The sequence below is a fragment of the Aplysia californica genome, unplaced genomic scaffold (genome assembly GCF_000002075.1).
Source record: "Aplysia californica isolate F4 #8 unplaced genomic scaffold, AplCal3.0 scaffold00522, whole genome shotgun sequence".
Lineage (NCBI taxonomy): Eukaryota > Metazoa > Mollusca > Gastropoda > Aplysiida > Aplysiidae > Aplysia > Aplysia californica.
This window is the reverse complement of record NW_004797792.1, coordinates 208,110-219,581: the sequence shown is the minus strand read 5'-3', so window position 1 is coordinate 219,581 and position 11,472 is coordinate 208,110. Positions and strand designations below refer to the sequence as shown.

Here is an 11,472-nt window from a genome sequence, read left to right as displayed (position 1 = left end):
GGAGACTATACTTTTGTATCTCATCAAAAGATATAAAAAAATGTGTATTATTATTATAGGCAAGTGTATACGGTAATCTATTTTTAAAAATCTGTAACGGAGAAAATTTTGTTCCAGTTTTTGCTTTTACATTGGAGTACATGGTAGATGAAGATTATTATTCATATGCAAATGAATGCTCTAAATGATGATCTTTATGCATGCATGTAAGGCCTTTAGATATAAAAAAAAATCACTCTTATTTTTGGTATCTCTTGAAATAGGAAAACCTTTTTTTTGGATAGTTTGAAGTACATACCATAAACAAACGTTCAGGTGAATTTTTTCTCTCACCGATCTTGATGAAAACCAACTGTTGACTAGCTTGTTTTGCAAATGTCAGCTACTTTAGATTTACCTTACTGTGAACTGTAGGGTGCAGTGGCGGAGCGGTTAGTGCGCCTGTCTCCGAAGCGGAAAGTACGGGTTGAAGCCTCGGTTCGGACTCGGATTTTTTTCGCCCCTTCTTGCACACCCTGCAGTAATGGGTAAATGACTTCGAGTTGGGGAAGTAAAGGTGGTGTGGAAAGGAACTGGCCACCCTACCACAATATGCCGAAGGCCCAGGAAGTTGTCTCACTGACAAGGCAATCCCCAATCAATGTCGGGATCGGATGCGCGGACAACTTTATTGTGAACTGAAAATCAGCCTTACTAGTGGTGTTTTCAGTGGACATGTATAAGTAGGGCTTTTCTCTCTGAACTAAGTGTTCAATACCCACATGAGATGGTATTGTTAGTATTTCATTGAGAATCCAAGTCGGCACACAGGCGTGTGTGGTGTAGTTGTTAAGTGCTTCCCTGTCGAATACAGAAGACCTGAGTTTAATTCTCATGTGGATAGAATTATTTTTAAGTACGGTACTTCATTCTTTTTGCTGAGATGTTGTATCCCTCTCAGCCCACTTTGGCCCTGACAAACAGGATCAAAACCCACCTCCTTAATGATAAAAATTTTCCGATGGGGGCTTAAAAACTTACATTTAATATATATTTTTTTTTAAGTCAGCGTAATTTGGCATGAAAAGACATTGTAGGATTTGACCCTCTCCTATTTAATCGTAAGTTGTGCCAGTGAGGATGGAAAACATTTAATTACAAGATATATAATAATTTTGTTAGGCTTTTTGTCATTGCACACAGAGACATGAGACCGATTGCCACTTGTGGGAGTTATTTTGTTGAGTATCTTTTTCTGTCTTTTAGGATTCCTTATCTCACACAGCCTGGGATGGTTCTGACAGGCAGGGCCTAATAAGCAGCCCGCTTCCTAAGTGATCTAAACTGTGTTGATGAAGATGTAGAGCAGTTGCAATGATTTACAAATTTACAATGACAGTAAGTGAGAATAAGAAAAGGCCAGTTTTTTAATTTATTATCGGTCTCAGGAGCTTCTGTTTTTGTTCTTTGTTCTTCTGCAGACATTTTTTTTGCACTGTACACTTTTGTACCAGTGGGTGGTTAGCAGGTGCTCTGGTGCGGTTTGCTCCTTCTTTCCTGTAAAAAATCTATCGTCTCTATCACCCCTCCTTGTTTTTTGTGTTTGTTACTCTCTTGTAACTCCTCTAATCTTCAGCACTTATATAACCTTATTGTGTTGCGAGTGCTGTAAAACTCTTACTAGAACTAAAAACTTTTGTACTGTACTCTTGTATCACTTTGTGCCCCATATTTTGAATGAAGCCTTCGCTCATCTGGTAGAATGCGGAGCTGATGTATGGGGCTTATGTGTCTGGTTCAAATTCCCAACAGGGCGTTCTTGAGCTTGGGTTGTTTCGGAAAGTTTTCAAGGCTCTTCACTCACTTGTCCTAGTCTTATCAGAGATGAACATTAAACTTGGAGGTCTTGCTTACAAATTTAAAAGGTGCATTAACCTTATTCGTACGTCCTGGGGTCATTTTGTATCCCCGGAGTTGTATTCTTTACATTTTAGAATACATCTAGTTCGAAGTCTCTTTGAAACATTCAGCATTTCTTAAAAAATCATTTTGACAGACTGCTATGCAAAGCGTACAGATCAGATTAATTAGTAAATTTCCCCTGAAAGTGGTGGCACAGAGTTCCCCACGTCGTATGGATACGATAGTAAAAAACGACGTACGGATAGGGTTAAACTCATGCTTTTGCCAATTATTTTGAGCATCACATTATACACAGGAGCCAAATGTCTTTAATCAATAAACACCAGTGCGGTATATTTAGTCACAGGGTTTTTGCTCTTGCTCTTTCTCTTGTACAATTTAGTAACCTTCAGTTGTGAGGTTAACCAAATGAATTTCATCCATTCATCAACCCTAGTTTTTTTTCTCACTCTTAATTCTGTTTGAGTTGATCTAAATCATTTGTGAATATCCTCTCTAAGAAGAGGGTGGGTGGTTGGAGGGCACCACGGGTAGTGGTAGGTCCTACTTCATTTCTTTCTTGTTGTTTTTGTCTGTCTTGCTTTTTCTCTGCACTAAATGAGAGTTGTCTTATTGGTGTGCTTTTGTTTAATCAAACTAATTTAAAAATAAATATACTTTGCAAGTGGCGTTAGTTGTAGTGTCAGGGATGCCACTTTTCCCCGGTATTTCCTGTACATGTATTTTGATCCTGGTCCGCTATTCTGTTATTGAGACCAAGATAGAATCTATAGTTGGAACCCCCCCCCCCCCCCACACACACACACATCTAAGTACATCTAATCTATTTTTCTTTAAATGTTTGTCATTTCTTTCCATGTACACCCATTGTTTTTGTTTGTTTGTCATAATTTCTCTCTATGTACACCCTTTGGGTTTCAAATTGATATTCAAATGTCAGCGAGACCGTGGTACGTGAATTTTCAGCTATTTAAAAAAAAAAGTTGAGTGGCATCCCTGTAGTGTTATGCCATGTCAGTAAAATTGGAAGTGTGAATTTCTTGGAAGTCGTGTTTTGCCAGCTTCTTTCCTATCAAACATCTATCGTCCTGATCTCTCCTTCTTTTTTTTGTTTGTTACTCCCTTGTAACACCTCCAATCTTCGGCACTTAAATGACCTTATTGTGTTGCAAGTGCCGTAAAACTCTTACTAAAACTAAAACTAAGTTGAGCCAGGTGTATTTTCTTAGATAAGTGAAAGATAAACACTGCAAAGATTTTCAGTGAAAGATTTTTGTTTAGCTCAAGTTTTCTCCAGAAATCAAGTATGATGAGAGAAGACTGTGATGAGAATGTACTGTCAGGTAGTGCAGGAGTCATTAAAATATTTGATGATTTTTCACTATGATGTCTTTGTAGGACAGTGTGGCCTGTGCTTTTTTCTCACACTGTAAAGTCATATGTTTGAATGTCGGCAAAGCACTTTCTTGGTTGTTTTGTTTTTGGTTTTTTTAATGATTTTCTTTTCTTTTAGCTTTTGTAACTGTGCTCATGAAATTGAGTTGTCTTCCACTTGGCTCAAGTTGTTTATACACATCAGCCTTTTTATACCCGAAATGGAGACTTTTGCCATAATTCAACTTCAGCATATAGATAGCTCAGCTTCTTTTTTTTGTGCAATGTCTTTTTTTAATCGTGCATGTGACCCTCCAATACCAGAGATTTTTCCATCTTTCGTGAGCTTTTTACAAAGATTTAATGGATTCAGAGCCCATCTTTCATGTTGTGATTTTAGGGAAATTTGCAATCGGGAAAAAATGAATGACCTTTCTTTAAAAAGTGAGGAAAAAACAAGACTGTATCCTTATTATGTAACAATATGTACTTAGAAAAAAAAAACAGAACAGCTTTGTTATGGGCTTGTCTTGTTGATTGTTGAGCAAAATCAAATTTTCATCCGCCTAAGTACCTGTCCTCGTCGTTTTATGCAATAAAAATCTGAAATTATGTAAACTGAGCCCAAAAAATGAGAAATTATGCGATTTTATTAATTTTAACAAAGAAAGATAAAGGAAATTAATCAGAAATTGTGCAAAAAATGATCAAATTTTGCTAAATTATGCGGGGTGCTTAAAACCACGGGGACAGAAGTACTAAGATCCTTGTTCATTAATTTTTGCTCTTATACTAGTCTTAACCAACCGTTTACTGTATATTGGTTCAGCTGTGTGATCAGTTCGGCTGTTTGATGAAGGGAAAAAGCTTCATGACCTTTTCTGTAAGACTTTTTCTTTTTTATATCAAAGAGTATGAGTGTTTGTTCTGTGCTGATTAAGACAGGATTATATATTACCTGTTTTATTGCATTTTCGTCCTCACGGTTTGGTCCACTTACGGACTTGTTATCTCTAATCAGAAACGATTGTTGTTGGGTTTTTTTACCTGGTGGATATTGTTAAATTGGATTTCTTAATACTTGCCCCAGTTATGATTGTAATTTTACAGTTTTAATTCGTAGTTTTTTAAAACTTTTTTTCTGTCTGGTCTATTTCATGTGTGCATTTTCCACTTTGTAATTGTATTTCTTAGTACTTTGTCTCTGTTGATTCTGCTTTTACAGTTTAAATTCGAAGTATAGTTTAACTTTTTCTGGTCTATTTCACATGTGCGTTTTCTACTTTTGTCATGCTTTTTGCTCTGTCTTTTTATCTGAATTTTTCAGATGTCTCCATCTGTCTATTGTCCTCATCAGCACACAAAGTTTTAGATTAGAAATTTACGAAAAACAATCCTTCAATCCATAAAGCCTTTTTTTGGGGGGTGTATTCGTAAAAGTAATGGGTTGTTTTTGGTTTTGGAAGTATTTTAATTCTACGGCACAGTGCCAGAACCTGATTCAGACTGACAGCAAAGGTAGGCCTACCAGTTGCAGCCCTCGAGAGGTAATTTTTGGTAACTCCATATTTTCAGTTTGCGGATGGAATAAGGCTCCTCCCCATTGCGTGCAGAAGATTTGTGTTCGGTTTTTGTGGTGGGGAAACTATTTTATCAAGTTCAGACATAGAGATAGTGGGTGGTTGGCAGGTGCTCTGGTGTGGTTTGCTTCTTCTTTCCTATCAAACATCTGTTGTCCTTATCTCCCCTCCTTCTTTTTTGTGTATGTTACTCTCTTGTGACACATAATCTATTTTTTGGCACTGATGTGACCTTATTGTGGTGCAAGTGCCGTAAAACTCTTATTAAAACTAAAAGACATAGAGATAAATGTACCGTACCGAATAGAAAGGATATTGCAATTATAGGTCTCTCTCAACACCATACTAATAATAATAATAATAATAGATAGCATTTGTATAGCGCATATCCCCGCTCAACAGCAGGCTCTATGCGCTTTACACTATATTACTACAAGCTGATGGTGGCTGTTCTGATTTATGTTTGGTTTCTCCTCCTAGCTTTTGTCGCCTTCATCTTTTTCAGTGATGAGAGAAGCAACCCAGTTTGATTTGACTTTGTTTTCCCTTCGTTTTGTTCAAACCTCAGTCCTGGTTGTTGTGTTTTTTGGGTTGATGATTCAGTTGTTCTTCTGTTCCTGGTGTTTATTACAGTACACTGTCATTCATTATGGTGTGTAAGAAAATTTTATCAGCGGTTATTTTTGCTTGTTTGTTTGTTTGTTTGTTTGTTTGTTCATCTTTTTTGAAGAGAAGTCGTTCGAAGAATGTCATGTAAGATCATTGCACTTGTTTGCCTGTGCTCTTTATCATTACCATATATTAAAACAACTTTACCCATGAAAGGTTTTTAATTCAGTATTTTGTATAAAACACTTCTATATTGACTTTGAGCACTGTAGCCTATTGTAAGCAATGCTTTTATGATAGTTTGCTACCGTTTCTGTTTTCTAAATTGTATAATTTCTTTCTACAAATAATGTAGGCCCTTTATGTTGGGAACCGTATCGACTGCTTTTATTGTGTGTCGTATCATTTGACAAAGATGGGCCTTTTGTTGGCTTCTGCCACAGTTCATTAAAGTCATATCACTGATCAGCTGTTCAGATTTCAGATGTTCTCCGCACAGAAAACAACATTTTTCAGGCGAAAGAGAGAGAAAAAAGTGGTTTATTCTTTTTAAAATTGTTGGCCTACCCACCTTGTGTATCTATTATTCTTGCTTTTTATTTCTTCCTTAAACATTTAGAATTTGAATTTCGACAAAATGCAGTTGAAACTGTCTAAGACGGCCTTCCTTTGTCGAGGAATAAAGTGTCTGTATTAGGTCTACTTAGACAGGTGACCGTCTTATAAAGAGCCGTAATGTAAAAAGTACATGAGGGAGGAAATGGGAAATGGCCGTTTGTGCAGATGTTTGTCTTATACAGGTGGCCGTTACAGCAGGTTTGACAGTAGTTCTTGAGCATAATATATGCAACCGATGCCATAATTTACCAAACTACAATTTAAGAAACTACAATTTAAGAAAAAAAATATCTAAATTTCGGGCTTACGCCAAGGATTACCGCTGAACAGCTGGTCAACGATATGATATCTTGATATTTTTTTTCCTTTTGGTATTCCAGGACCATATTATTCCCAGAGCTTTCATTGAACCTATTGACTGGCGTGGTCTTTGGCTGTATTGTTCACCCTTCCCAGTGATGACTGAGGATGTTGCAAAATGTCACCTGAACCTTAACCTTTGAACTATAGAGTTGTATGGTATACATGCACGTACCTGTACATTGTTCTACTATGCTTTTTTGAGAATAGTTGCTGTGTACAAAACCGTTTTGATGATGAATAAAATTTGGACATGTGTTCTTAAACTTTGGGTTTTGTGATTTTTGTCTCCTCCCCCCCCCCCCCTGCATACCCCTATAAAGTCTTATTGGTGTTTTTGGTGTAGCGGAAAGCACTTTAAATTGCTCTTGTACTCAGGAGACCTGAGTTCGATTCCCGAATGGGGAAAATTTTTATGGATATCTTGATTTTTCTATTGGGATGTTGTAACTCGTATCTTTCTCACACAGTAACGTGTTGGTCCTAAAGGGTCTAAATTGTGGCGCTTGGGGCATAAAATAACCAACATTGAAAAAAAAAGGCTCTGGTTGCAATATAGGGCATAGTCCTGTCCCCGCGGTTTCTATGCAAAAAAAAAAATTCTTAAATTATGCAAACTGAGCTAAAAAATGTGAAATTATGCGATTCCGTTAATTTTAACAAAGAATAATAAAGGAAAAATAATCAGAAATTATGCAAAAAATTTTCAAATTTTGCTAAATTATGCGGGGTGCATAAAACCACGGGGACAGATATACGCTGGTGGTCGGAAGCTGCCTGTGGTAGATCCTGCTTTTGCGTGTTTCTGTCCATTGTTTCTGTAACCTTTTTATGTCTGTTTTATCTTTTCTCAGAGCTAATAACTGTGTCGACGTAATTTGTTTAATGCGGGGTGCCCACTTCGGATGGGATCATCGCCCGACTCGGTCGCCTCAAAAACAAACGTGTTTGTTTTCAGTTTCAGACGACCGAGTGGGGCTATCGGCCCGATCCAGCCGTAGTGGGCACCCCGTATAACCCAAACAGACAGACAGACATACAGACAGACATACATACATACAGACAGACAGACAGACAGACAGACAGACAGGCAAACGGACAGACGGACAGACAAATAAGTTATATCTAAGATGAGCAGGTTAGGTGCGTGTCTTGCAGAAAAAACACGTTGTGAATATGATGCCCGTTCTGTAGGAAAGAGTCTACTTCACCCTGCATGAGTTCACTGTTAGCTCATTTTTATGGCATCGTTGTGAAATCAGGCGCTCACCAAAATAATGAAATCAGAGAAATTGGCGTTTTTCTGACGTTTGGGAACTGTTTTTCTAATTTTCTTTTCTTTTTTTTTTTGTGGCTCAACACCTTTTATATCCATTAAAAAATATATTCCTGTGTGGATTTTACTGAAAAACATTGATTAAAAGCACAAAAAATGTAAATTTTCAGATTCCAGGGACTCTTGAGCTGTTGAAATTACAAAACTTTGGAGGCCATTTCTTCGCAAATTTCACCTCTGAAACCAGGCGACCCTGGCCTTCTTCAATCCTAAATATTTAGTCTTCTATTCAACATAGATGGATATTCTTTCAACTAGGCCTAAAGCAAGGCAAATGAACAGGCTTTAAGATGATAACAATGCCAATAACTCCATAAATGCCAAAAAATTGACGAGCGCCCGATTCCACCACGTCGCAACACATTTGATATTCAGCTGGAGTCGGAGCGGATAGCCGTGGTTCGAATCCCCAACGGGGCCTTCTGAGCTAAGAAGAAGAAGAAGAAGAAGAAGAAGAAGAAGAAGAAGAAGAAGAAGAAGAAGACCACATCGCAGTGCCCAACAACCTATTCCTCTACATTCTGACACCACAAACACAAACAGTTTTTAAAAATCAAGACATCAAACAATACAAATTAGTATTAAAAACACATGCAGATGCTTTATTCATTGTCAAAATCGTTCTGAACCGTACACAACGAAAGCATAACATTAAAATATGCACAACATAACTCTATAATTAAAAAGATTACATTCAAGTGAAACGTTTCTGCTGCTAAGTCTCCAAGTCTCCAGTCTTCACTTGGAAAAGGGAACAGAACAGTTTAAAAAATACCCTAAAAGTTACCAGTCTATAGATTGAAAGATATGTGAACATGCTCCTGGAATACTGAAGACAAGAGTCAAGATACCATGTAACTGTGTACAATTCCATCCAATTGTTGTAGAATCCCAAACACATAATCACAAGAACATTTTGAAAACTGACAGAAATAATATGATTAATTTTCTTAATACATGTATTACTCAAGCTGAACGTTTCTCATACGTATGGAGATTACAATTTCCCCCGTCTTCAACAGTCCATAGGCTGCGGCATTGAGCCATATATAAATAAGCCGGTTAAAATAATATTGCACTTAAAAAATATTTTCATCTTCGTTTATTTATGGAAAATTTTCTTTCTTCTATGCCATCTCATTATATCAAGAAGTCGATAACGAAAAGAAGAGAAAAAGAAACCAATTATAATAAAAACGAATGTCAACTGTTAAAGTTATTCATAATAAGAACTGCCTCCTTGGCTCAGAAGTAGCTGAGATTCTACACGTAGTCTACTGGGTTACGTTCATGATGCTACAAGTAGACGTACAAAGTGTGGGGCTGTCATATTAAAGAACCCAACAACAGCAGAAAACTACCACATACAAGAACTTCGAAACTTTATTCTAAAAAGGAACACCCTCCTAGTTTTCTGGTACAGACCTCTCTGTGTTAGTTATGTAAGTTCAGTCAGCTGTCAGGCAGCGTTGATGCTGCTAAGTCTCCAATCTTTACTTGGAAAAGGGAACAGAACAGTTTTAAAAATACCTATACCCTAAAAGTTACCAGTCTATAGATTGAAAGATCTGTGAATATGCTCCTGGAATACTGAAGACAAAAGTCAGGATACCATGTAACTGTGTACAATTCCATCCAATTGTTGTAGAATTCCAAACTCATAATCACAAGAACATTGTGTAAACTGACAAAAATACTATCTTAGTTCATGTTTTACTCAAGTTGAAAGTTTCTCATACGTATGTAGACTACAATTTCACCTGTCTGTCTTCACAGTCTCAATAAGCTGTATCATTGTGACGCATAGTCATAGAGATGGATCAAAATGATAATACTAAAACTTTTAAGACATCTTTTCATCTTCTTTTTTATGGAAAGCTTTCTTTCTTCTACGCCGTCTCATTATCTTCTGAAGTCGATGGCCAAGAGAAGAGACAAAAAACCTAACACATAAAAATAAGAACCAAATGTCAACTTTTAACATTATTTACAATAAAAACTGCCTCTTTGTCTTAGAAGTAGCTGAGATTCTACACGTAGTCTACTGGGTTACGTTCATGATCCTACAAGTAGGCGTACAAAGTGTGGGGCTGTCATATTAAAGAACACAACAACAGCAGAAAACTACCACACACAAGAACTTTGAAACATTATTTTAAAAAGGAACACCCTCATAGTTTTCTGGTACAGACGTCTATGTGTTAATTATAATATAAGCCCAGTCAGCTGTTTTCTCATCATTTCAGGCTTCAACTTATAAAAGTGATAATGAGTTATTTGTTAAAATCACCCTTTCACTTCTTTCCCCCCCCTAAATCAAGCTTTCCATTCAAGAATTATTATTATTATGTACATTTTCATTTGTCTTTCATTTAAAAAAATGCCCCTTCAAGAAACAGCCGTATCAAAATGATTTAAGGAATTTATAACTGTCCTTACAGCTCACGCAGTTGTTGGGTTGATTTGTTTTTTTAAAAGATACATTAGTATGCACAAGACGCTTACACAAACTGACTTTCAGAAAGAAAAGCATTTACAATTGCCAATTTGCGTTCAGTATTTTTTCGTTTTCTTTATGGAAGAGTTTTCAATTCTCCTGTCGCCATCTCATTGTCTTAGAAAGTCGAAGGCAACTAAGGGAGGAAAATAAAACTACCCCTGAAAAGAAATCCCTGTCTTGTGGGCATCAAGCCATATAATAACCTTCTCTCATGCTGCCTCATTGTCATCAATCATGTATAACCTTATTACAACAGAACGTCTTTGACTTATTTCCGCGTTGTCTGTTTCGCAAGCACAGATTTCTGATTATTACAAAAAGTTCACACTTTCGTCCCATTGCCCTTAATTTTCACATCCACAGCACAAGAATCTGGTACAAATAAAATCTTAGAATTCCTTATTGTCTGTATCATAATGGAATTCTTCAGTCTTTTCTAAGTCTGTGCAAGTCTGACGACAGTCCATGAACTCCTGACACATTGGCGATCATTGAGTCTGTTTCTCAAATACCGGTACGTTCACTTCGACATTTGTCTTCCTGCAACAATAGTTCACTTTTTATAAGGCCTATTAAAATTTTCCTCCATTTTAAAACTCACAGTTCCTGTCGTTTTCGTAGCCTACGTTTCTTTTCTCCAATTCTCCAAGGTTTATACAGTTCACACAAGCGTCTTCAAACTCCTGACACAGTAGCGAAAGAGTCCGTTTCTTAAATGGGACCTACATCTCAGTCGAAGTTGGTCTCCTTAATAATTATAACTATTTCACTTATTTATCTTCTAATTCCAAACTCGTCGTGTCTTGTACCCATTGTAAAGACATCTAGGATCATCATTTCTTTCTGTTCATCTGTTTCTTCACCAAAGCTTTCCGTCGGAGTTCCTCCTGCTCCATCCTCATGTCCTCTAAGTCTTCCATACGTCCCAGCTTGGCGCTACGTGTCTCCTCCTTCATCACAGTGCGGAAATCTGACTCCATACACGACAGGTAATCGTCTCTCTCGTTCTTGAATCTGGGAGAAAAAAAATAAAAAGAGAAATTATATCAAAATGTTTTGACAATATTCAAACGCGCTGAAATATGAAACAACTATTAATCCACGTAAGCCATGGTTGCTTTAAACATTTTTAATTTTTGAAAATTATCTTCTAAAGTATTTTACCACCATTCTATGCACTTAAGCCCCCCCCC

General features: G+C 37.0%; 1 protein-coding gene across 1 annotated transcript in view; it reads right to left on the bottom strand.

Annotated features, from left to right (window-relative positions):
* Positions 1–11,112: 11,112 nt before the first annotated feature.
* LOC101847364 (serine-rich adhesin for platelets-like) overlaps positions 11,113–11,472 on the bottom strand; it is an 18,857-nt gene continuing 18,497 nt past the window's right edge. Inside the window, exon 8 of the mRNA XM_035971855.1 lies at positions 11,113–11,293. Coding sequence (XP_035827748.1) covers positions 11,113–11,293 — 181 coding nt within the window. The remainder of the gene's footprint in view (positions 11,294–11,472) is intronic.